The following is a 27,716-nucleotide window of genomic DNA, read 5'->3' on the forward strand; positions in this document are numbered from 1 at the left end:
GAGTAGCAGATGACCTGCCCTACCTCCTGGAGGTAATCAGATTATGTGTAGTTATTAAAATGTGCTGGGAACTCCCAAAAAACCCACACCTCGAGGTCACTCTCTTTTTATACTTCTTGTTTTTCTTTTAGACTCATGCAAAGTTGCCACCGTCACAGTTGTAGCTGTACCGAAACTGACGTACCAATGTAATGTTCTTTTCCTCTCTTCAGTCTTGGGTTGTCTGTAAAAACACAAGATTCGCTTTGAGAAGACCGAAAGCATTGACTGATCAGAACTAAACCCTGCACAAGCAACTCACCAAACACGATCAGGCGGGTGTGGGTATCCGTGGAGCCCAGAGGATTCTGGGCTGTGCAGCGAAACATGGAGCCATTGAGCTCAGCAGGGACTCTCTCCAGGATGAGTTCCCTTCCGTTATGGACTGCTCTGCCATCGAGCAGATCCCCTCCAACCTTGGTCCAAGTGAACATTGGCTCAGGGAAGACTTCACTCTGTGGACACACAGATGTGTGAGCATGAGAAGCATTTTGAATTTTATGCCAGTGAAACTGTCACAGCTATCCAACAGAAGTACTACAAGTCCAGATTTTTAAACTTCACAATGATTTTTAGAGTCTCAGTGTTGAATACTCACTGCAGAAGGTCCCAGCTGGAAGCCCTGGACAGTGATTCGCACTGTATCTCCCACTTTGGCTTTACTGGGACTCATGGACAGCTTAGGTCCTCTGGGAGCAGCTAAGAGGAAAAATGTAAAAATAACATCCTGGACACTGAACACATGTGACTGGATTTAAAAACAACTCTGTTTGCATGTTAGCTCAGCCAGTTAGTGAATGACTCACCCAATGTGACCTCAGCTTGCATGGGCATGGATAGAGCTGGGTGGTTGACCTCACAGCTGAATAGAGCCTCATTGTCAAGCTGGGGGTTGAGGCTCCAGGTTAGCATGGCTCTAACCTCCATGGTGCCATCGCCTGCTGCCTGCTGCCGGTGATAGAAGTAATAGAGAGGGTCAGTAGTCTGAACCCAGCGGGGAAATTCCCTGCTCACTATTGTCTCAGGGATAATCTCAGTGGTTTCCTCAGGATTCAGTTCAGACTCTTCTTCTTGGCCCTGAGAGTCAACAGGTCCATTATGGTCTAGCCTGGCCTGCTTCTCCTCTTGCTCCAGCAGGGTCTTCTGGAGTTTGGTGTCATCAACATCTCGACTGGTCAACACCTGGGTACTCCAAAGCCCTGCCTGGTTCATAGTCCAGCTCTTTTTGTGACCTGGGCTCTTACTTTGAACTCCTGAAAAAGACTGTTGCTGGGCTGTTGGCACAACATCAATAAGCTCACCATCTCTCTTGAAGTATACCTAAACAGCAGAGAGAGAAAAACTTAGCTCACTAGGCATTTTGAAGACATTTAATCATAAGCCAAGTTCAGCTGGAGTATTCCATTGTGCTTGTTAAAGTTAGTAGGATAGCGCAGAAATGTGAGTCTCATCCACAGCTGTAAAATTTTTAAAAATGCTGGCAGCCACCAGTGCTACCCTTCAGGCTCCTCCTCCATAGATCTATGGTTTAAATCTGAAATCTTCCAGGTGATTTTCAGAAAAGTTGACCTTTGACCTTGACCTTGAAGTTGAGGTCACTGAGATTCAAATGCATCCAAGATTTTTAGTATTTGCACCTGTGCTATTAATTAATTTGGAAGTCCATGCCGCCTGTTTTCCCACCCGCCCAGTAGATAATAATAACTCATCAGCCTTTTACGGCTAAGCAGCAACCAGGAGAAATCAAATAGTCGTCAGGTTGTAATTTTTACAAGTCTCTGATGTAGACACCAACTTGGACATTATCAAGGTTATTGGCAGTTGCACTTGCTCCTGTTGTCTTCACTGATAGCAGACACTTCTCAGGGGTTGGTAGTGCTAAGACAACTTTACATACAGGATTTGTGCCCCGTGTGGCAACATGTTTAGATTTATCTTTGTTTTTAGTCATTTAGGTTTAGGCATCCAAACAGGGCTGTGAGACATGGCTTACAGTGCAGAAGGGGGAAAATGAAACAGGAACAGGGTGAATAACAAAATCTAATCATCCTTTCAGCGTACATAAGAGCTTTTGCATTTTGCTGTAAGATGGGTCTGCATTGTTCTTGCTCTATTGCTTTTTTATTTTGTAGTGGCATTTTCAGCAAGAATTGTATCCATCTATTTTCTTCTGCTTATCTAGTTCAGGGTCACTGCCTGGGATAGGGCTGAAACTATCTCTGCTGAGGGCAAGAGGGAGGGAGGGAGGGAGGGAGGGAGGGAGGGTAGCCAGAATTATGTTTCTAAAATGACATTGCCTCTAATTCTGTTGAGGCAATGAAATAACCCACAATGAAAAACAATGTAGCTGCAATGTACATGTTGCTGTACTTCCAGACAAGTCAGTAGGAAGCTGCTGTGTTTATCTTTTTCATTGCATAGTCGAGTGCCCATAGTGATTTTTGCATTGTCTTATCATTTTCTCGGTTAAACAAAAATAACCTTTGAGGAGCAGCTGAAGTGAAGAATACTGAGCAGCCGATGAGGAACTGGAAAGCTGGCTGCATAAGTGGAAAACACGAAAGCATACTGTAAATAAAGGAGCTGTCACTGCACTGCTGATTGTTGGAGTTTTCCTGCTTACAGCCACATAATATTCTCCGATATTAATTCCCAATGCAATTAATTCCCAATTCCAATGTTCAAAAGAGGTCATCCAGGGTACAGAACACAGTTTTAAATAGCTTTTTTGTTTCCAAATTTCCAACTGCTGTAGGGTGCATCAAGTAGGGGTTATTGCTCTTTTTATGTGAGCACCAACCAAATCCAGCAGTGCACACTAAATTAATCTCGCAGTGAAAGAAAGAGCACAGTTTTCAACTCTATCAGGAAAATATTTGAGTTGTTTCCATATTCATAAATAGGCTGATGATCAACAATTAAGTTATCCTTCCTCACATACTTAGCAGTGATGCAAATACCAAATCTTTCAAGAGAGATAAAGACATAAAAATTCTCCATCTCACCATGGGAGCTGGTTTTGCTCCTGTAACAATGCAAACCAGAGTGAAGTTTTGAGCCTCGTAACGGCTGAATGGAGCTGGGCTGTTGGCCACCACCACAGAGATAGACTTTGGAGGTACTGGAGAGAAAATACAATGACCAAGGCAGTCAAAGAGAAAGGTGCATTCATTTCATTGAAGGTGTGTTTAATGGAGCTGAGCTGACACTGGAGTGCAAAGACCTTAAAGAGCAAAAATTTCAAAACATTACAATAATGTTTGTTTTTTTTTACTATTTTTACATCTTATTACCCCAGTGTAATGAATTCTTCCTGCAAAATATACACCAATGGCAAATGATAATCAAACTATAGCTATAATGAAATACTTTACAATACTTCCATAAATTACTACAGAATTTAGTAAAAGATATGCATGGTGCCAAGAGAAAACCACTGATACAGCCAGAGATGTTCATGGGACAACATCAGTAGGAATACATACCTATGACAGTGAGGGTGATACTGCTAGAGGCTAGAATAACTTTGTCTCTGGAATTTCTGTCATAAATCCCTACATGGCACTCATACAGGCCATCATCCTCCATGTGAACTTCTGGAAGTCTGTTCATGCACAGAGTTACAAGAATAACAAAGGATGATTTTTCTTAACAACTCAGATTTTCTGTGGAAAATTATCATAGAGCATAACAAAAACACTATTTCAGTGTACTAGTCTCACCGCACTGTTGACTGGTATACTAGGTCCTCCCGTTTGCGGTTGTCCTCCATGTTGGAGTAGCTAGTGTTGTACATGGAATTATAGCTGAAAATCTTTTGCTTGGCACTGGCGCCTTCAATAATCTGCCAGGGAGAAGTACATTAGAATTAGAATCAATTGAACTAGAGGAGGCGGATCATATAGATATGAATTTATGCACGCCTCAGCTTCCAAGTAGATACACCTATGGTATCAGTTTCAAAATCTTATGTGATTTCCGTCTCGAGTTATCGCTTTACAACATTTCAAAGCTTGACCTCTGACCTTCATGTTGAGGTCACTGAGATTCAAAATCGTTTTAGTTTTAGTAGACACGCCTATGGTATCAATTTGAAAGTCCTATAGCAGCCTTGACATGTGCAATTTGCCAACCCCAACATAAAAAAGTAAAAAATGCATTTCCAGTTTTTGTGTTGAGATTAGTTGACTAACGCAGCGGTTGAAGAATATCCCATTTCTTTGCCATGAGAAACTCTTGGGTGTATTTTGCAGCTGGCTTTGGGTCATTGTCCATCAGTAGTTTGAAGTACTGTCCGATCAGTTTTGCATCATTTGACTGAATCTAAGCATTAAATATAGCCCTGTTCACTTCAGAAGTCAGACTGACATAGCAGCCACATCAATAAATCCATCTGTAAAATTAGATAAACACACTGGCACATGCTGGCACATCACGGGCTGTTGCTTTTCCATTATCATATTTTTCTCTTCCCATGATTCTGGTATAAATTTATCTTGTCTATTTCATATCTGCCCAAAGATTTTTTTCCCCTGAACTATGCAGGCTGTTTTTTGGAAAAGTGTAATCTGGCCCTTCTGCTGAGTGTAACCGGTGTTTGCACCTTGTTGTAAATCCGAATCAGAATCAGAATACTTCTGATAAATACATAACATGAGGTGAGAGGAGGAGAGAAAAACTCCACTCAGACTGAGCTCCTAATGGGAGAACAGTTTGAGAACAGAAAAAAACACCCCGGCACAAAAAGCACATGACTGTCAATACACCATAGAAACACAAGACAGGCAACAGGGGCCTGAAAACTGAAGGCTCTGCCTCCCATTCTACTTTTAAACACTGTAGGAACCAAAAGTAAACCATATAACCTGTTGAGGTAACTCCTCCATCACTAGATCTCTCCACACCTCCTCCATGCCTTTGCCAAGGACAAAGGCAGACTGCAGCGTGTCATACCCTCCACTGATGTGCATACCAGGACACTGAGATGGGCAAAGAAGATTGCTGCTGACCCCTCACGCCCTGGGCATCATCTATTTGTGACACTCCCCTCTGGCACGAGGCTGCTGTCCATCAGAACCAACTCATCTCACAGCATAAGAATAGTTCTTTCCCAATTATAGTTGATAGTTTCTTTTTGTGTGACTCCTCATCCAGATCATGGCTCAGTAAATGTGTTACAGTAACACAGTTATTTACTCAGGCTATAAAGACTTTGCACATCATTTCCTATCTACATTTTGCACTCCCCTCACTCAATCTTACATATTTGTTAATTTATAATTTGTATTCTATAACTGTAGGTACTAGGTATTATATATTTCTTTTATGTGTATTTATTGTTAATATTTATACAGTGATGTATATATTACATATACTGTAAATACTTTTTATTCTGTTTCTGTATCACTTTTTCTTTGCACCATAACACCACAGCAAGATCCACGCACAAACTTGGCAATAAAAGTCATTTTGACTCTGATTCAGTCTGAGAGCCAAGTGTTTGGTTGGGGTGATGCGGTACTATTAGGTCTTCAAGATAAGATGGGGCCTTATTATTCAAGACCTTGTAATGTGATAACAAGGATTTTGATTCTGGATTTAACAGGGAGCCAATGAAGAGAAGCCAGTACTGGAGAAAACTGCTCTCTCTTTCTAGTCCCTGTCAGGACTCTTGTTGCAGCATTACACACGCAAGATCATCATTCAGCTCAAAGCTCTAACTTTACCTGTTCGCTTTCCCGAAACCACACAATCTCTTGCAGGCTGCCATCTGTTTGGAAGTTGCACCTGAGTGTGACTGTATCTCCAATGACGACAGGAGGAAGAGATTCAGTAGTAACGGTTAAATAACCTGCCAAGAAGAAAACAGAGGAAGACAAGACTCCTGCAGTGAATAGAAAGGTTCTGCACAGTCAATAGTCCTGTAGTTTCTTATACTATTCACTGCTGCTCTGTTGTATATACATCAAGGCTGAGGCATGTTGTTGCTGAGGACTTTATTTATTTGAAAGCTGTACTCCCCAAATTCCACCAACATGTTAAGTGCTCTACCAGGGGCAACAGGACACTGGACCATGTGCACAGTAACATCAAGTGACACCCCTCCCCCACCTCAGACAATATGACCACTCCTCTCTGCTCTTCATTCGTTTTTAAATCATCCTCAGGAAACAAACCCCTCCAAGCACCCAGGTCACTAAAACATGGCCAGATGATGCTCTCATCCAGCTACAGGACTGTTTTGATCTGACAGACTGATTCATCTTTGAACAGCAGGACCTGGAGAGCTTCACTTAGTCTGTCCTTTTCTACATTAAGTGCTGTGTTGAGAATATAATAGTTTTTCCTAACTGGAAACCTTGGATCACGAGAGAAGTACAGGCTCTGATCGGAACTGGTAACTCTGCCTTCCGGCTGAGGGAAAGTTTTCTGTACAGCACTGCCAGAGCCAACCTGAGGAGGGGTGTCAAACAAGCTAAGGAGGCTCACAGGAGGAGGATGAGGCCTTCAGTTTCACACTTAGCAGAGCAGCTCAACAACTTCTTCGCTCAGCGTCACCTGACCTCCCCCTCCTTCTCACCCAGCACTCTCCCTTTAGGAGCATGAGGTAAGGAGGCAACTGAGAGGGGTGAACTCCAAGAGAGCTTTCTGGCCATGATGACATGGGGCTGTGGTCAAAGCCTGTGCGGACCAACTGGGAGGGGATCTTCATCAGGTTGTTTAACCTCTGCCTGACTCATGCCACCATTAAACCCCCCAAAATATGACTATCCAGAGTTGGGACCAGGAAGCAGAGTTGCAGTCTTACACGCCTCTCTGCAGCTTCTCTCCTCCTGCTACCCCCCAAAAACCCATCTCCATAGAGACTGTGTCAGCTCCCAAACAGACAAAAAACAAACCAAAAACCAGCAATAAACAACTTAAACATAAAAAATCACAAAGAAAGAACAATACAGTATCCACATCTGAACCAAAGAGTAAAACAGTGAAATGTGGATTATTAAATATTAGGTCTCTCTCCTCCAAGTCTCTGTTAGTACATGACTTAATAATTGATCAACAAATCGATTTACTCTGCCTTACAGAAACCTGGTTGCAGCAGGATGATTATGTTAGTTTAAATGAATCAACACCCCCGAGTCATTCTAACTACCAGAAACCTCGAAGCACAGGCCGAGGGGGCGGTGTGGCAGCTATTTTTCACACCAGCCTATTAATCAACCAAAGACCCAGACAGACTTTTAATTCATTTGAAAGCCTGATGCTTAGCCTTGTCCACCCCAGCTGTAAAACTCAGAAACCAGTCTTACTTGTTATCATCTATCGTCCACCTGGGCCTTACACAGAGTTTCTCTCTGATTTCTCAGACTTTTTATCTGATTTAGTGCTCAGCTCTGATAAAATAATTATTGTGGGTGATTCTAACATCCATGTAGATGCTAAAAATGACAGCCTCAACATGGCATTTAATCTGTTATTAGACTCAATTGGCTTCTCTCAAAATGTAAAAGAACCCACCCACCACTTTAATCACACTCTAGATCTTGTTTTAACATATGGCATAGAAACTGAACATTTAACAGTGTTTCCTGAAAACCCTCTGCTGTCTGATCATTTCCTGATAACATTTACACTTACAATAATTGATTACACAGCAGTGGGGAGTAGACTTTATCACAGTAGATGTCTTTCTGAAAGTGCTGTAACTAAGTTTAAGAATATAATCCACCCACTGTTATCATCTTCAATGCCCTGTACCAACATAGAGCAGGGCAGCTATCTGAACGCTACTCCAACAGAGGTCGATTATCTTGTTAATAATTTTACCTCCTCACTACGTACGACTCTGGATACTGTAGCTCCTGTGAAAACTAAGGCCTCAAATCAGAAGTACCTGACTCCGTGGTATAATTCTCAAACACGTAGCCTAAAGCAGATAACTCGTAAGCTGGAGAGGAAATGGCGTGTCACAAATTTAGAGGATCATCATTTAGCCTGGAGAAATAGTTTGCTGCTTTATAAGAAAGCCCTCCGCAAAGCCAGAACATCTTACTATTCGTCACTGATTGAAGAAAATAAGAACAACCCCAGGTTTCTCTTCAGCACTGTAGCCAGGCTGACAAACAGTCAGAGCTCTACTGAGCCAACAATCCCTTTAACGTTAACTAGTAATGACTTCATGAACTTCTTCAGAAATAAAATTTTTATCATTAGAGAAAAAATTACCAATAATCATCCCACAGATGTAATATTATCTACAGCTACTTTTAGTACCATTGATGTTAAGTTAGACTCTTTTTCTCCAATTGATCTTTCTGAGTTAACTTCAATAATTACTTCCTCCAAACCATCAACGTGTCTTTTAGACCCCATTCCTACAAAACTGCTCAAAGAAGTCCTGCCATTAATTAATGCTTCAATCTTAAATATGATCAACCTATCTCTAATAATCAGCTATGTACCACAGGCCTTCAAGCTGGCTGTAGTTAAACCTTTACTCAAAAAGCATCTCTAGACCCAGCTGTCTTAGCTAATTATAGGCCAATCTCCAACCTTCCTTTCATATCAAAAATCCTTGAAAGAGTAGTTGTCAAACAGCTAACAGATCATCTGCAGAGGAATGGCTTATTTGAAGAGTTTCAGTCAGGTTTCAGAGCTCATCACAGCACAGAAACAGCTTTAGTGAAGGTTACAAATGATCTTCTTATGGCCTCTGACAGTGGACTCATCTCTGTGCTTGTCCTGCTAGGCCTCAGTGCAGCGTTCGATACTGTTGACCATAATATCTTATTAGAGCGATTAGAACATGCTGTAGGTATTACAGGTACTGCGCTGCAGTGGTTTGTATCATATCTATCTAATAGACTCCAATTTGTACATGTAAATGGAGAGTCCTCTTCACACACTGAGGTTAATTATGGAGTTCCACAGGGTTCAGTGCTAGGACCAATTCTGTTTACATTATACATGCTTCCCTTAGGCAGCATCATTAGAAGACATAGCATAAATTTTCACTGCTATGCTGATGACACCCAGCTCTATCTATCCATGAAGCCAGATAACACACACCAATGAGTTAAACTGCAGGAATGTCTTAAAGACAAAGACCTGGATGGCTGCTAACTTTCTGCTTCTTAATTCAGATAAAACTGAGGTTATTGTACTCGGCCCTGAAAATCTTAGAAATATGGTATCTAACCAGATTCTTACTCTGGATGGCATTACCTTGGCCTCCAGTAACACTGTGAGGAACCTTGGAGTCATTTTTGACCAGGACATGTCCTTCAACGCACATATTAAACAAATATGTAAGACTGCTTTCTTCCATTTGTGCAACATCTCTAAAATTAGAAATATCCTGTCTCAGAGTGACGCTGAAAAACTAGTTCATGCCTTCATTACTTCCAGGCTGGACTACTGTAATTCATTATTATCAGGAAGTCCTAAAAACTCCCTGAAAAGCCTTCAGCTAATCCAAAATGCTGCAGCAAGAGTCCTGACAGGGACTAGAAAGAGAGAGCAGATTTCTCCCGTTTTGGCTTCCCTTCATTGGCTTCCTGTTAAATCCAGAATTCAAAATCCTGCTCCTCACATACAAGGTCTTAAATAATCAGGCCCCATCTTATCTTAATGACCTTGTAGTACCATATCACCCTATTAGAGCACTTCGCTCTCACACTGCAGGCTTACTTGTTGTTCCTAGAGTATTTAAAAGTAGAATGGGAGGGAGAGCCTTCAGTTTTCAGGCCCCTCTTCTGTGGAACCAGCTTCCAGTTTGGATTCAGGAGACAGACACTATCTCTACTTTCAAGATTAGACTTCAAACTTTCCTTTTTGCTAAAGCATATAGTTAGGGCTGGACCAGGTGACCCTGAATCCTCCCTTAGTTATGCTGCAATAGACGTAGGCTGCCGGGGATTCCCATGATGCACTGAGTTTTTCCTTTCCAGTCACCTTTCTCACTCAGTATGTGTTAATAGACCTCTCTGCATCGAATCATATCTGTTATTAATCTCTGTCTCTCTTCCACAGCATGTCTTTATCCTGTCTTCCTTCTCTCACCCCAACCAATCACAGCAGATGGCCCCGCCCCTCCCTGAGCCTGGTTCTGGAGGTTTCTTCCTGTTAAAAGGGAGTTTTTCCTTCCCACTGTCCCCAAAGTGCTTGCTCACAGGGGGTCATATGATTGTTGGGTTTTTCTCTGTATCTATGAAGCGCCTTGAGGCGACTTTTGTTGTGATTTGGCGCTGTATAATTAAAAATTGAATTGAATTGAATTGAATTGAATTACCACCTGTCTGAAGGCCTACATTATGATTCCCATTCCCTAAAAGCCTGTAATAGACTGCCTCAATGACTACAGACCTATACCCCCTACATCTGCAGTCATGAAGTGTTTCGAGTGTCTCAGCATATCAGAGACTGCCTACTGCCCTCTCTGGACCCCTACCACTTTGCTTACAGAGCAAATCAGTCCACAGAGGATACCACCTGATCCTGAATCACTGATTTCCTCACCAACCAGCCCAAATCAGTCAGACTCAGCCCCAGCCTCTCCCCCCACTGTCACTTTCTTACTCCTGAGTTCCTCGTGTAGTACCACAGTTTCAAGCACCCTATCGTATGCAGTAGCGGTTTTAGATACGGGCGACCCGGGCGGTTGCCCGGGGCGGCATCACGGGCATCGGCAAAAAAAAAAAATTGCTCGTACTGATGCTGCCCCGACATCATGCCAGCGCATATTGGGAATGGCATAGGCACCGATCGGTTTTCTATCGCCCATTTGCTGGGAGTAAGGGCGCCCTCCGTTTGCGAGGTGCGCCTGCTGCTTGCGGCACAGGGAGGAGAGGGCGGGGCGGCGGGGGATTCTCTGGGTGGCTGGAGCAGCATCTAATAACCAACTTGCAAAATAAAACAAAATAAAAACAAACCAACAACACGAAAACAGCAGACATTATTATACAGACTTATAATTTGCACCGATGTTTTTTCAAAATTCTACACGCGAAAAGTGAGCGCGAGAGCCCTCGGTGCGCCTACTCGCTGCTGAAGTCAAAGTAAACTTTATTGTCATCTCCGCTACATACAGTCCAGTATATAGAGAGACGAGACGACGAGGCTCCAGTTACAGCAGTGCAAGTAAACAAACAATAAATATTTAAGAGTAAGAAAATAAATATACACTTTAGGACCAGGGGTAAAGGGATCAATAACAATTTAAAATGTATATTTTATATTTTGATGATTTTAAGTCTCACACACAACCCGTTTTTAAAGTTTAAAAAAAAGAGAAAAGAAGAGGAGTGTAGCGACTTCCACAGTCGCTAGAGGCCGGGGATGGAGCCTGCCTATTTGCCTGACGCGCTGTCAACTGTACGCAATAATGCGAGAGGTGGAATTGCTTGCTTGTTCATTAAAGTGCTTGAAAAGTTTACAGAGCAATGCGATCGGCTCGCGATTCAAACTCTTAAAACATCACAGCTCTAATGCAACAAGGGGAAACTCGTTGTGCTGCGGTCAACAAAAACTACGGCTACCCAGCCCTCCTCTCTGTCAAAATCAAACCAGTGAAAGACAGACTGACAACGCCCTCTTAATGTCACCGCTAGCACCCACGTGACTACACATCACCATAGCAACCAAACAAATGAAAACCCAGTGATCATTAAAATTCAATACATTTAATTATGGCTCCTACAAGGAGAAACGAGCAAAAGCTACAGGTAAGCAGATGTGTCATTGGATAATGGCAGGTCATGTATCCTAAAACATTAAGAATCAGAATACTTTCTTAATCCCTAAGGAAATTATGTGGGTTACAGTTCCTCCAAGAAGAAATGGTAAAAATAGTAACAGTAACAGACTAAACTCCAAACAATATATACAATAATATAATATTAATTAGTCAGTGTCAATTGTTGATTTGTCCTGTTCTCATTGTATGACGAATTATGATGTCTGTTTGGTAGCCGTTTGCATGCTATGCATACTCTCTCTCTCTTCATATATAGGGTCATATATGTGTGTGTGCGTGTGGGGGGGGGGGGCAGAGGGCGTGTTCGCCCGGGGCGCCAAACAGGCTAGGACCGCCACTGATCATATGCTTTCTTTGGAGCTTCCTTCTGACCTTCTTAATTAACAATCCCAAAACAAACATTGCATCTTTATTGCTCTTTCTTGGCCTGAAGTCATACTGCTGCTTGCTAAATGTCACCTCTCTTCTTAATCTAGCTTCAGTACTCTCTCCCACATCGTCATGCTGTGGCTCATCAGCTTTGTCCTTCTGTAGTGATGTCCTTTGGCTCTGCACATCACTCTTGTTCTTGAAATCACTACCAGTGCGCTTGTTCTCAGTTCCTCAGACATCCTCTTACCCTCCAAGACTGTGTTAAACTACCTGGTTAGACAGTCCACTGCACTTTCTCCTATCTACACAACTCTACAGGTATGTCATGTGGACCAACTGCTTTTCATTCTTCATCCTCTTCATAGCTGCCCCCACTTTACTAATTACTGCACTTCACTGATTCACTGACTTTCCTGTATCCCTTCTCCTCCCTCTCTCATTTTCTTCATTCATCAGCTCCTCAGAAGACTCCTTTTTCTTTTCAATGATTTTGCAAATCAGTTTATGTCACATTCTAAGGATCTGACATGTGGGGTACCGCAGGGTTCAGTTCTGGGTCCTATTCTTTTTCTTTTGTACATGTTACCTCTAGGACTTATAATTAGGCAGTTCCCTGAGGTGTCTTATCACTTCTATGCTGATGATATTCAGCTCTATTGCTCTTTCAAGCCGATGGAAGTCCATAAACTGTCCTGTGTAATTAAATGTTTAGCTTGCATTGAACAGTGGCTTAGTGACAACTACTTACAGCTGAACTCTGAGAAGTCAGAAACATTAATTATTGCCCCCGACAACCAGATATCTCTAATCAAACAGCATCTTGGTTCTCTTGGCTCATCTGTTCACCCGAGCCTCAGGTACCTTGGTGTGATCTTTGATTCTGCCATGTCCCTAGAACAACACTCTCGTCAGTTAATTAGGAATTGCCTTTTTCAGCTAAGAAACATCTCCAAACTGCGAACTTTGCTGTCTAAATCTGAGTTAGAAATGGTTATTCATGCTTTTATTTCATCTCGCTTAGATTATTGTAACAGCCTTTTTCTTTGTTTGAGCAAAAGGAATCTTGACCGTCTCCAGTTAGTCCAGAATGCTGCTGCAAGGCTTTTAACTAAGACACGAAAAAGAGCACATTACACCAGTGCTACGTTCATTACACTGGCTTCCAGTACATTTTAGAATTAATTTTAAAATCTTGGTACTGACTTTTAAAGCTTTGAATTGTGATGCCCCTGCCTACATTTCTGATCTTTTAGAGCCCCACGCTCCCTCTCGCAGCCTGAGATCATCTAATCAAAGGCTGTTGGTAGTCCCACGAACTCGTTTTAAGACTAGAGGTGATAGATCTTTTAGAGCGGCGCCCCCAGGTTGTGGAATGCTCTCCCTCCATCATTACGTTGCCTTGATTGTATTTATTCTTTTAAAAAGCAGCTTAAGACTCATTTATTTAAATTGGCTTTTAATTAGATTTGTGCTGTATGTTTGATCATTGATGTATTTTATGTATTTCTGTTTTATATTACTGTGAAGCACTTTGTGGTTTTTATCCTGTGAAAAGTGCTGTATAAATAAATTGATTTGATTTGATTTATCTTTTCAATGGTCTGTTGTCATGTAGCAGTGAAGGCTTGATATAGGATCCAAAATGCAGACTAACTGGGAAAATTTAACTTAAACACAGCTTTATTGCTGAATGACTATGTACATAAACCAAGAAACCTAAACTGAGATACCAGCCGGAACACACAGCCGGAGGATGAGGGAGATCACCACACTGGACGGAGGGAGACACAGACTGTCACGTTCCTGGGTCTGTTGACCCAGCATTTTGAGTTTTAGTTTATTTTGATGTTTATGGTTTATTTTTTAGTTCATTAGGTTATCTAAGCTCATTTGTTTATTTAGATTCCCCTTGTGTCTTCTACCCGTGTTTTAGTCTCCTTTTGCCCTTTATGTGTTTCCTGCTGCGTGTCTTATGTTGTCAAGGCAATATTGTCTTGTCTGTGTCTCATGTTTCCTGTTTTATGTTGAAGGTCTGTGTCCTATGTCAGTGTAGTCAGCTTTGCTTCCTTTGTCTCGTTATGTCAGACCAGTGTCAGCTGTTTCCCCATGTGATTCCACTTCCCCTAATCACCCTTGTGTGTATTTAGTCTGTGTGTTTCTGTTCATTCTTTGTCAGGTCGTCTGTTGTTCATGCCATGTTGTTTACACCATGTTTCTAGGTTTCATGTCCAAGTTTTTCATATTGTTTATTTAGTTCTCCCAGTTTAGGTTGATGTTAGTTTACTTCAGTTTGCCTCCTCATTAAACGGCTCGCTTTTTGTTAACATTCAAGTTCTGTTCCCTGTTCCTTGGAGTCTGCGTTTTGGGTCCTTTTTTCAATTCATACAGTCTGTCCCCCGCCAGACTGTGACACAGACAGTAAATACATAAGAGAGGGTCAGAGCAGAGATGAAACACCTGGGGAACACGGGTGAACAAAATCAACTGACGAGACAGGGGAAGAACAACCGAGTATGGAACACACAGGACTCTTGTCCAGTTTCAAACAAAAACAGGAAGTATGTGAAACATACACACCGAGACGCAGACTGATGAAACCCAGGGAACAGAGGGAGGGGCGAGAGAGTGAGGGACGAGAAAGGGCAAGAGAACGAGGAGAGCAAGGGACAGAAAGGCAAGAGAAACCAGACAGACACACGGACCATGACTGGGGAAACGGGGGACAAACAAAGGACCTGCTGTGGTGGACACACATGAAAGCAACCAACTAAATGAACAAGTTGTCATGGTCCCTGTGTCTGCCCGGCCAGCCCAGTGTGGCCACAAATGTTTTTGTTTTTGTTTGCTCTGTCTTTGCTCTCCCCTCTCTTGCTCGCCTTGCTCTCTCTCTCCTGTCTCTCTGCCTGGGCGGAGCTCAGATTGAGCTCAGATTGAGCTCCGCCTCTTGGCCCACGCACCTGCAGCTGATCACCAGCGATTCTGCATTTGGTTACTGACTCTTCTTAAGGCAGGGGTGCTGAGCTACTCGTCGCTGGAATATTGAGTAACTCTAGTTAGTATTGCCCGGCTCTGCAGAATTCTGTTGCTTCTCGTGCTTGCTTCAAAGTAACCCTCGTTTCTGTAAATAGGTTTCCCAGATCTGCCCGTATCCTGACTCCTGCACCCCGTAAGCAAAGGTGGAGCTGCTAGTGTGGAGTTTGTGTGGACGAAGAGCGGAGCGAGTGCAAAGGCTTGTGTTCCCTGGTGTTTTCCCCCACGTGTATATCGTGCACCCGGTGTGGATAATAAAGAACTGTTTAAATCGTATTTCTCAGTCTGCGTCTGAGTCCGTTCCACCGCTGTACTTTAGAACTAGAGATACAAAAGACGAAACTAAAAAGCACAAGAAAACTAAACCATACCCAATAAAGACTAAGAAACATGGAACAACAATAAACAAAAAGGTCCAAAAGTCCAAAAACCGAAACACTGTGTTCAACGACCCAGGAACCCTAACATCTGTTCTCTGTGAACTGAAAACACCTGTATTAAAGGACATGACAGGATGACAGGATGTCTATAGTTATTGCTCACATGTTGACTGTTAAACCTTAAAATAAGTTGTGATTTCTTTGATAAGGGTGAAGATATTTTACAAATTTAAATAACACTGTTGACAGTGTAAAATGTGATAGTTAAAATGTGTTGTTGGTGAGCTCGTGCTGACTAGTTGCTTCCCAGTGTTGTGGATCAGTGTCCCCCAAGCCTGCGAGGTCATAAAGGGAGAGGGTCTCATGGGTACTCTGCAAAGGGATTTGCCAATGTTGAGAGGAATTAGAAAACTGACCACACTGAAACAAGTATTGAGTAGAATAAAATATTTAAAAGCTAAGATTGTCTTTATACACATTTATCCACATTAGCAGAGCATTATCATTCCCAACGCGCAACATACCAACAATTCGTCACATTCATCAGTATGTTACGTGTTGGAATGAGAATGTGTTAACATCAGATATAAAACTGATAAAACAGAAAACTAGAAGATGGCCAGGTCAGGTATTTCACACTTCCTTCAACAGTCCAACAGTCATGCTATCTATATATGTATATATATATATATATATATACATATATAGTATAGGCCATCCTTATACACAAACCAATACCATTTTAAAGTCTAAAGCTCATCAAAGATCCATAGGGGGAGGTATATCACTGTTCAAGATAATATCCTAGAACAAAAAATACATATTCGTAAATGTATATGGCCCCAACGACTCTATGAACAATTTTTCTTTACTTTACCTCGAGCCTCAAAAATTCCCAGCATGCTTCACCATCAGAGCTTCTGTTCAGAGCATGTCACTACCTGACTGAGGTTCCTCTCATTCCCCTACCAAGGTCTCTCATTGTCCAGAATTTCTTCTGATCTCTTCTCCCACCATTTCTTCCAAATTTTGCCAGCACACTTGCTCCACTCAGTGGATTTCCTGATCATGCAGTTGAGGTCACGGATCGCTTCTCATCGCTAGTCTGCCTACCACTTATATTTTTGCCTTATATTTTAGTATCCCCTCACCCTCATCAGATGCACACCACAAAATGAAGACAAGACAGGGAAGGAAAAGCCCAGGCAGATTACCAGACAAGTTTTTGTGATAAATATTTCAGGTATGCCTCTTCCAGAACAATGCATTCCATTATTGTGACAAGATTTAGCTTTTTCCTCCATCAAACTAAGCAAAAAGTTTTCAAGTGATTTTATGTAAATATTATAGGCATTTACATCTTAAAGCACGGTATCACCAACATTCTCAAAATACCAGTTTTGGTTTAAAAATAGATTGGATTATGACACATAGATCATGTGTCATGTTTCCTGTCCAGTCTGTCGTGTGTTTCATGTCTGTGTTGTGTCCATGTTGTCAAGCTTGTGTGGCATGCCTATGTCTCTCCATGTTTCCTGTTTTATTTTGAAGAGTCTAGTGTTTCCATGTTCACTGTGTTTATTTTTTTCCCCCTGTGGCATCATGTTCACTTGTGCCAGCTGTGTCTCCAGGTGTTTTTCCACTTCCCTCATTACCCTTCTGTGTATTTAAGTCCTCTGTCTCCTTCTGTTCTTTCTATTTTTGCCGTCACACCCCCTTCACTCAACGAAGTCTCTGTCCACCCAGTCGAGGTTATGTGCCACTCATCATTGCAAGAATGCCCAACAGTTATATTTTGGCAGTACGCAAAGCGCTCTATACAAAATGCCACATTCACTTTCTCTGTACTTAGTGCTGTCTAACTACAGTCACACACATTCATACTCCGATGGATGCATCGGAGAGTAACTCTGTTAGTATCTTGCCCAAGGATACTTGGCATGCAGACGGGAGGAGCCAGGGATCAAACCACCAACCTTCCGATCAGTAGGTGACCTGCTCTACCTCCTGAGCTACAGCCACCCTACGATGGAGATGGAGGACATCAAACTGGAGTTAAAGCAAAACAAACTGCCAAAACAGTTACTTTTTCTTTTCTGCTGAAAAGAAAATTGGAAGAAGTGAGAGTTCATTGAAAAGAGTACACAGATAGAAAATTAAGTACAATTAAGAAGAAGGAAGAGAAAGAGAAAGAAGAGAAAACCCCAACAATCATATAATAATAATAAATTTGATTTATAAAGCGCCTTTCAAGACACCCAAGGACACTGTACAATAGGATAAAACACATAATAGAACAATGACACAATGAAGGACAATAAAACAAAAGCACAAGATAAAATTAACGACAGTGGGAAGAAAAAACTCGCTTTTAACAGGAAGAAATTCCAGGAGAACCAGGCCAAACAGGTCAAACAGGCAGTGGGCAGTATGCAAGGGGTTACCTGTGAAGGTCCTGGTTTTCCTGAAACAGGAGGTGCTGGTGATGGCCTCCAGGGATGGCAGAGGGCAGCCAATGATTTTTTGGGCAGTGTTATTTACCCTTTGTGCAGCCTTCCTGTTGTCAGTCATGGCCTCTGCATTTCAAATACCCAGCCAGTAGGAGAGCTGCTCCACTTCTACCACTCCTCACAGTAGAAGGCCAGCAGCAGCTTATGGTGGTGTCATCGGAATACTTGACATCTGAAGGTGGTCCACTTTGGTGGCAAGGATGTCTGGGATTATAGTGTTGAATGCTGAGCTGTAGTCCACAAAGAGCATCCTCACATAACTCTTACTGTTCTCCAGATGGCTCAGTGCTCTCTGAAGAGTGATGGTGAAGGTCTCCTCCCAATTCATATCCCCAATACATAATTTCCCTTGGGATCACAATAAAGTACTTTGATTCTGATTCTGATTTGCTTTGTCCTCGCAGCCCGTGGGATGCTGTCTGGGCCAGCAGCTCTCCTGGGGTTCACCACTCTCAGTCTCCTCTTAACCTCATGTTCCTGGAGGGACAGGGGTGTGTGCCGGGTGCGGGAGAGAAGGAGGGCAGGGGTGTGGGTCTCAAACTGGGCAAAGAAGGTGTTAAGCTCCTCTCCAAGTGTGAGGCTGCCGTCAGGGGCTGGGTGGCTCTGGCCTTTGATGTTGGAGAGGGCTTGGATGTCTCTCCACACCTGGTGGGGGTAGTCGTCTGCCAAGAAGCACACTACCTTCCTTGACATGCTTCCTCATGTTGGCTTTGGCAGTGCTGTACAGAGAACTGTACCTCAGCCTTAAGGCTGAGTTTCGAGTTCTGTTCAGACCTTGATTGCGGTTTGAAAAAAACTCGGATGGTTTTTGTCATGGTCCTGGGTGTTTCCCAGTGTTTTATGTTTTACTTCTATTTCCTGATTATTGGTTATTCATTTGTTGTTTGTTTTGTTCTCTTGATGCTATTTGTTGTCCGCGTATTTGTGAATTGTGTCTTGTTTCCTGTTTTATTTTGATACTCCCAGTCCTACGTGCAGTGAGTCTAGTTTTGCTTCCCCTTGTCTCGTTATGTATAATTAACCCCAGCTGTGTCTCCCTCCTGTTTCTCATTCCCTGATCGCTCCTGTGTGTATATAAGCCCTGTGTTTTCTCCTGCTTGTTACTGGTCCGTCTGTGTTCCTCCGACAGTTCTCCCTGATTATCCTTCTTCATGTTCTCGCTGTCACCTCGTGTTCAGGATTGTTGCTTAGTTCTTAGTTTTCCCCAGTTTAGAAAGTACAAGAGTAGTTTCCGTATTTGACCTGTGACTGGAATATTAAAGACTGCCTGTCCTGTGACTAAACAGAGTTTGAAAGACGGTGAGCCCACTCAACTTCCACTACAACCACCACTACTATTGTCAGCTGCCCAGCCGTCAGCTCAGTCATCTACTCCACTACCCGCTCCACTCCCACCACAACCATCACTTTGGTCACCAGCTCAGTTTCCAGTGTTGTCACCAGTTCTGTCGCCAGCTCAGGCTCCTCAGCTCTGAGCACAAGGTAAGCGGTGGGGCCAGACGGTATCACCGACCCTCTGCTGCGGTGCTGTGCTAACCAGCTAGCAGGTGTGTTGACTTCAATTTTCAACGAGTACCTGGCTAAGTCTGTGGTCCCCACATGCTTCAAGAGATCTACCATCATCCCTGTCCCCAAGAACAACAAGCCCTCATGCCTGAATGACTACCGGCCAGTTGCACTGACCGCATGGGTGTTGGACTTCCTCACTGGCGGTACTCAGGTGGTAAGGGTGGGTAGGTGAATCTCCAACAGCATCAACATCAGCACGGGAGCGCCACAGGGATGTGTCCTCTCCTCTCTACTCCCTCTACACTTCAGACTGTGTGGTCACCCATGGCTCCAATATCATTGTGAAGTTTGCTGACGACACAGTGGTGTTGGACGCCATCTCCAACAACGATGAGGCGGCCTACATGGATGAAGTGAAGAATCTGGCATCATGGTGCCAGGACAACCATCTCCAGCTGAACGTTGGCAAGACCAAGGAGGGGGTGGTGGACTTCAGAAGGAGTCAGCACAGAGACTACAAGCCCATTATCATCAATGGAGCTCCAGTGGAGAGGGTGCAGTCCTTCAAGTATCTCGGTGTCCACATCTCCTCAGACCTGACATGGTCTGCCTACATTCAGGTCCAGACCAAAAAGGCTAGGCAGCGCCTGTAGCACTTACGACAACTGAGGAAGTTCAGGACAGCTCTCCCTTCCCTACAGGACATTTACGTCAGGAGATGCTGGACTAGAGCAACTCAGATTTTGAAGGACCCGTCCCATCCCAGCAACGAACTGTTCCAGCTTCTGAAATCAGGCAGAAGTTTCCGCACCATCTGAACAAAAACAGAGAGGCTCAAGAGGAGTTTTTATCCTCAGGCCATTCGTGTGTTGAATCAGCCCCCCCCCCAACCACCATCCTTAAGTGACTGAGACAGGACATTACCACATTCTCATATCATCCTGATCATTCTGGCCTCACTATAGCACAAGACACTTTAACACCCTTCCCACGCAGGGTACACAAGCTGTAAATTTCCAGATTGTTTTATTTTATTTTATTTCTATTTATATAATGAACATAACTCACCCACTTGCTGCACATAATGTCCTCTTTGTATATGCTCATTCACTGTATATAAAGTTCTGTCTGTCTCTCTTTTTTTTTTTTTTCTTTGCACAGTCGAGGAGCGTATCAGGTCACATTTCACTGTATTCACTGTATGTATTACCTGTATAACCATGCATGTGACAAATAAAGAATCTTGAATTGAATCTGTTCGGTCACCAGCATTGAGTTTCAGCTCTCAGCTGACTCTGGACCCCTGGAGACAGCACAACCTGTTTCACCTCGGAGCTCTACTGGGCCGTCTCAGTAATCACTCTCTGCTGAGAGCATGGGTGAGTTAACTCAGCTGCCTCCGTCCTCTGCTGGAAGCTAGAGTGAGCTCATTCGGCCAGCTGAGGACTGCACCCTGCTTTCGCTGCCTGGGCAGAGCCAGTGCCCTGCACAGCTCCAGCCAGCTTCGTCGTGGCCAGAGGACTCCGCGCCTGCTGGAGGCTCCAGGGAGTCCATCCAGCCTGCAACGCCACCACCTGCACAATCGTTTGCGGCTGCCACGCCACCATCGGGTCCTGCTCGGTCTGCACGTCCACTGTGGTTTTCAAGTTGGATTCAGAAGCTTAATTTGATTAGATTAGATGAAACTTTATTAATCCCTCGGGTGGGTTCAATCAATCAATGGCCGGGAAATTCAGTTTCCAGTAGCATAGCACTGACAGAAGTTGCATGTTACAGATACAAGAAGGGGAATGAGAGTAAGGATATAAGTATAAATATACCATATATACACATATATTAATACAGAATATATAATATGGATAAATAGGATTGCACATTTGAGTGAGTATATTGCACAGTAATTATTGCACAGTCGAATATAAGAAAACACAGTGTAAAAAAGCACTGCAGCTCAGTTGTTCCCACCCTCCCTTGTCCTCCTGTCTCCCCTCCCTCTCCCCTCCAGTGAGGAGTTAAACAGTCTGATGGCATGTGGGACAAAGGAGTTTTTAAGTCTTTTGGTTTTTGACTTTGGGAGAAGTTTGTTGTTTGTATCAGAATATCAGCAGTTCTGTGTCTTTTACCCAATGGTGCCATACCCAACTTTTAGCAGTCCCTCAAGGGTGTCCTATTTCACCATATTTATTCATACTGATCAGTGAAATGTTATTCATGTTAAAAATGTAATGACATTAAGGACCTACAGGTATTGGGTACAGATTATATCATTAGCAGACAGCACACCAGTATAAACATCAAATTCCAAGAAATTAAACTTCTGGCTTTGAAGACATTCATGTTAGGCAATATTGGGCAGAATTAACCTGACAAAAATAAGTTTACCAAGCTGTATCTATCCAATGCACTAATGCAATTAAATACATTTATAAAATTAATAAATGCAACAAACTTCAATTTTTTATTTGGAGAAATAAACCTCCCTACATGAAGAAAATGATCAAAAATACAAAAGATGGAAACCTGAAAGCTGCTGATTTTGACTGCTTTAAAAATAAACTGTTTAAAATCCTAGATCAAATAATCACGTGACTCACTTAGGCTTTGTATTTCAAATCACCTAGTCAGTAAAGCTGGTGATTTAAATTTTCTTATCACAGGCTGTGGTTAACAAGAGTTCCACAGACAGATACACAAAGATACTTGCAGTTGTTGTACATCCATAAACTTTCACCTCCCAGCACTTAATGTTGAACAATAGGCATGCTCTGTATCATAACATGTACTTGAACTTAGTTACAGTCTATGAAAGTGCTGTAGCCAACACAGTGCAGAGCAGTTACCTAAACTCTACTCCCATCAAAGTTGTTTTGTTAATAGTGTAACATCCTCTCTTAGTTATGCTGCAATAAGCTTTGGCTGCTGGGGGCTTCCCATGATGTGCTGACTATTTCTTCTTCACTCACCTTTTTTATTCACTGTGTGTTCATACACGACTCTGCATTATTCATCATTAGTTATGCTGATAAATGATGCTGAAAAACTAGTTCATGCATTTATTACTTCCAGGCTGGACTACTGTAATTCATTATTATCAGGAAGTCCTAAAAACTCCCTGAAAAGCCTTCAGTTAATCCAAAATGCTGCAGCAAGAGTCCTGACAGGGACTAGAAAGAGAGAGCAGATTCCTTCATTGGCTTCCTGTTAAATCCAGAATTCAAAATCCTGCTCCTCACATACAAGGTCTTAAATAATCAGGCCCCATCTTATCTTAATGACCTTGTAGTACCATATCACCCTATTAGAGCACTTTCCTCTCACACTGCAGGCTTACTTGTTGTTCCTAGAGTATTTAAAAGTAGAAGAGCCTTTTCTGTGGAACCAGCTTCAAGTTTGGATTGGGGAGACAGACACCCGCTCTACTTTGAAGACTAAAAGGCTAAAGATTTTCCTTTTTCCTTCCTCTTCCTTCCTGTTTCCTTCCTTTCCTTTCCTTCCTTTTTCTTTCCTTCAAAGCACTCACTCATAACGGATCATGTGATTATTGGGGTTTTCTCTATCTTCTTTCTATTATTGCAGGGTCTTTACCTTAGAATATAAAGCACCTGAGGCAACAGCAGAGCATCTGAGCACTACTTCTAACATTACACAAAGCAAGATTGCTGTCATACTGTTCATAAAGTGCTGGGCTTTGGGGCAAGCCTACGGGCCTAGCTGCTGGTGAAGATTGTGAGTCCTGCTTTTTCCCTGCGATGAAAATGACATCTCCCTCAGTTTGTCAACGTAACATCTGGTACAGGACAGCTGTGATAAAAGACAGAGAGGAAGGTTCTACAAACCGCTGGACCCAATACAGACCTAGCTTAGTCTCGATGGTCTCCCTCACTCATTTTTCCTCAGGGTGAATGTAGCTGTTGATAATGACGTGGACTCTGAAAAGAACAAATTACACTTCTGTAAAACCTTTTACTGGTGTATTTTTTAAAATCTAACATTTCATGTACAGTTTTCTCTCACCATGTTACCAGGCTGCTGATTTTTCTGTAGATGGATGTAAAACAGTTTTAATCAGTTTGTTTATATCATGCTCAGGTTTATGCTAAAAGGTTTATGCTAAAATTTCAAATGCAAAATTTAATTTCTAGATAATTCTGATATTTACAATAAATCTGGATCTCTCCAGATTGTGTGGTTGATCACGCATTGTCTAAAATGAGGAGAACAAAAACTGAGTAATGAATTATTCAAACTCATGGACTATGAGAGGAACACAGCAACACAAATAGGGAAAATTGCAGTAGTCCCATCAAGAGGTGATAATAAAATAAATACGAAAATTGAGTGTTAACCAGTCTTTGACAAAATGAGGCTGCAGTGGGACAGAGACATCCAATTTCAATGGGAAGTAAACTGGGATGTCATCAGCACAACAGTGTAAGGAAATATTATATTTCTTGATAATCAGGGCTCTAGACTAACTTTTTGACATGGGCCCACAGTGCGCCTAACTTTAAAAATTTAGGCGCACCGGCACAAAAGTTAGGCGCACTCAAATTTTTCAACCGCATCGCTTAACACCGCAGTTTTACATGTGCACTTTCTTTGGGGGGAAGTCCATACAGACAATATTCATTTCTAAATTATTAACTAACAAACTTGTGATTAAAGTGCTTTGTCAATATTGTAGAAAATGTTAAACTTAATCATCATCTTGGCCTGACGACCTGTTTGCTGCTGCCTGCTGCTGAAAGGCAGTGGGGGAGAGGGGACACTTGGGCAGTGCATTTATTGCAGCATATAATGTGTTTTCTGGATACACTGCTGCTTTTTCAGCATTCAAAGATTGATGGCACTGTGTCAGAGCTGGCTATGAATTTCAGACGGATCAGGCCTTAACTTAACAAAAAAGTTATCAATAGTTCTTTTCATCTTCTCTTATTACCCACAGCTACATCCACTTCTGTCAGGCCTAGGCTGCTCACTAGGGCTGGGTATCATCACTGATTTCTATAATCCATTCAATTCCGGTTCTCAAAGTCCTGATTCGATTCAATTTAGCCTCAGACAGTCAGAAATATTATAATTCTGATCATTTATCAGCACTGATACATGTGAGACTTCATCAGAATTGTGAACATCACAGCAGATGCCTTTGTGTGAAAGTAACTGAGAATAAAACACAGAAAAACATGAAGGAGATTTTCCTGGCCTGGCTTTTTATAGCAGATAACCTTAAAAATATTCTGTAATTTTGCACAATTTTAAAAAGTTTAAATTTCTTCAGTATTGAACAGCAGAAATTAGGCTTTCTTGTCCGAGGTCATTTAAGTGAAAAAAAGAAAGAAAAGAAAAAGACAGCGGCCGACAGCGCTGTAAACAACGGTAGACTGGTGGGTAATAAGCAAATGAATAATGCAGAAAACAGAGATTTGAGACGGGAAACTGTTCTTGAAGTACAGAGAGAGAGAGAGAGAGCTGTGCATGAAGTGTGATTTTTATCGTGGTGGAAGCAAAACAGCAAAAGTCAGAGGGAATTCATGACAACATTGATCAAATGTGAAGCGTAGTTCGCTGCTTCTTTTGCTGCTGGCTCGGCGAATTTTGGTTGGAGAGACAAAACCTGCAGCTCAGAATCAGCGCAAAAAAGACGGAAACACAGCGCGGACCCGACGCATCAGAATCGCTGACCTCCGACAGCGTGTCCGTCTACGGGCCGTCGGGTGAGAAAGCCGAGAAAGAGAAAGCTGATTCTGATGTGTCGGGTCCGCTCTGTGTTTATGTCTTTGTGTGGAGTCCGTGTAGCTGCTCTCATTTGCTGTTTGGTGGTTGTTGAAATAATTTTGTGAGCTTTAATCTGAGAATCTGGCAAAACACAGTTATATTTAAAAGTCAATTCAGGATTTAATGAATCGATATCGCTTTATTCAAGCTACTCACCTCCCTCTTCCACCTGCACTTTCAACTGGACCACGGCCAATCAGGGAGGTCCCGCCCCTGACTATCTCAGATTGGTTTAGTCCACGATAGGGGCATAATGTGTGTCTGTTGTTGACAGTGTTGGGAAGGTTACTTTTAAAATGTATTCCATTACAGAATACAGAATACATGCCCCAAAATGTAATCTGTAACGTATTCCGTTACGTTACTCAATGAGAGTAACGTATTCTGAATACTTTGGATTACTTAATATATTATCATGCTGTTTACAACTACATGAATGTACTATTGCTGTGATTTATTAGTGTTACTGAAGGTCCGCGGCTCCGAACCGTAGTAAAGGGACCTCTGGCTAATACGGTGGGTTCCGTGTCGGGCTCGTAGCTGAAAACTAGCTTTACTTTGTTGTCTGGGTCAACTTTGCTAGCGAGAGACAGAGAGAGGCGCTGAAAGGCTGCTCCAACGGAACTTATTGTTTCGGAGGAAAACACGAACACAGTGTACAGTCGAGTCTTAATAGCTTACTTACAACTGGGCTCGTCAGGCACTCTTCTTGGCTGCAGTGGTTATTATTATATTTACATGCTTCCAGCTCCCGTTTTTGCTCCGTGACAGCTCGGACTTTTCCTTTCTCTCCCTCCCTCGCTCACAGACACATAACGTGTATGGCAGTCCATTCTCCCTGCAGCACGGACTACACTGCCCATGAGGCAACATTCTTTAGGGCCATGCCTGTAGCATTCTGCCTTTTAGCTTAGCACAACAACAAAAACAAAAAAGCGCTCTCTCACCCAGGAAACACGCAGAGAGAGAGAGAGCGTCACCCTGTAACCATGGCAACCGTAACGCTGCCGCCTGGAACAACAGAGCGTAGCTGTCAAACAAACCCAAACAGTCCTGACCCGCCACAATATGAAACAGGAAAGTACCGCCGTGTAATCCATTTATTTCACCAAAGTAACTGTATTCTGAATACCACCTTTTTAAACGGTAACTGTAACGGAATACAGTTACTCATATTTTGTATTCTAAATACGTAACGGCGGTACATGTATTCCGTTACTCCCCAACACTGGTTGTTGACCACGCGGAGAGTTGCAGAGATTTATTTTTTTTTTGTTACCCGAACAGTTGGTCGCACCGGTGCGACCAAATTTTTTTTTTTCGTCGCACCACTGAAAAATTTGGTCGCATTTGCGACCAAATTGGTCACACTCTAGAGCCCTGATAATGAATCCCAAAGGTAGCATGTATAATGAAAACAGAGCAGAACCCAAAACAGGCCCCTGTGGTATACCACACAGGGCAGAACAAGAAGAATATTCACTACTGGCAACAGAAAAAGACCTTTTTCACAAATATTATTTAAATTACCATAAAATGGTGTCTTTCCGACCAACATGTTGTGATCGACCGTGTCAAAGGCAGCAGCTAAATCGATAAGAACTAAAACAGCAGAACATTCTGAGTCAACAGTTAAAATATAATTAAAAACTCTCAGTACTGTCACGGGATTTAAAACCAGACTGGAACACTTCACAAACACAATCAACATCCAAAAAGGTCTGAAGTTGCTTAAACTTTTTCCACATGATTTGACTTTAGTAATACAGTATTCGTCTAAAACGCGATTGTCGTGAAGCGGAGCGCAGGTGGAGGAAATCTCACCTAAATGTTCATCTCCTCTACCTAAAGGACCTTTTAGCTTCTTTTAATAATGCTATCAGAGATGCGAGGGCTGCCTGTTTCTCACACTTAGTTGCAAAGAGCAGAGGTAATCCTATGGTGCTATTTAACACCATTAGTGGCATTGTTACTCCTGCTCTTCCCGCGGCCCCTATTTCATCAAATCAGGACTGTGACAGTTTTCTTTCTTTTCTTCTTGCAAAGATTAATAACATAAGAATGGACTTTTCTCATTCATCACCTGTTATGTCTATCTCCACCGCATCACGCCCTGTCATTTTGGATACTTTCTCTCCTGTTTCACTACCTGAGCTGGGAAAACTAGTGAATTCAGTGAAAGCATCCTCCTGTTCAGTTGACATTGTACCTGCATCATTATTCAAAAATGTCTTCCAGGCTATTGGTCCATCTGTGCTCACTCTAATCAACCCTTCACTGGCGTCTGGTATAGTTCTGGTTTATTTTAAAAATGCTGCTATTCTCCCAGTTTTAAAAAAATCT

General features: G+C 42.5%; 1 protein-coding gene across 4 annotated transcripts in view; it reads right to left on the minus strand.

Annotated features, from left to right (window-relative positions):
* The window catches only part of igsf21b (immunoglobin superfamily, member 21b), a 44,193-nt gene that overhangs the window by 3,421 nt on the left and 13,056 nt on the right, over positions 1 to 27,716 (minus strand). Inside the window, exons 2-10 of one of the 4 annotated variants that reach the window (XM_063463757.1) lie at positions 23,451 to 23,524; positions 5,766 to 5,890; positions 3,762 to 3,883; positions 3,525 to 3,643; positions 3,045 to 3,160; positions 846 to 1,359; positions 638 to 738; positions 302 to 494; positions 185 to 223 (exon numbers count right to left, since the gene is read on the minus strand). In XM_063463757.1, coding sequence (XP_063319827.1) covers positions 185 to 223; positions 302 to 494; positions 638 to 738; positions 846 to 1,359; positions 3,045 to 3,160; positions 3,525 to 3,643; positions 3,762 to 3,835 — 1,156 coding nt within the window. In that variant the 5' untranslated portion in view covers positions 3,836 to 3,883; positions 5,766 to 5,890; positions 23,451 to 23,524. The remainder of the gene's footprint in view (positions 1 to 184; positions 224 to 301; positions 495 to 637; positions 739 to 845; positions 1,360 to 3,044; positions 3,161 to 3,524; positions 3,644 to 3,761; positions 3,884 to 5,765; positions 5,891 to 23,450; positions 23,525 to 27,716) is intronic. The other 3 variants (XM_063463756.1, XM_063463758.1, XM_063463759.2) reach the window with 3 other exon arrangements.

This window comes from Pelmatolapia mariae, linkage group LG20 (assembly GCF_036321145.2).
Source record: "Pelmatolapia mariae isolate MD_Pm_ZW linkage group LG20, Pm_UMD_F_2, whole genome shotgun sequence".
Lineage (NCBI taxonomy): Eukaryota > Metazoa > Chordata > Actinopteri > Cichliformes > Cichlidae > Pelmatolapia > Pelmatolapia mariae.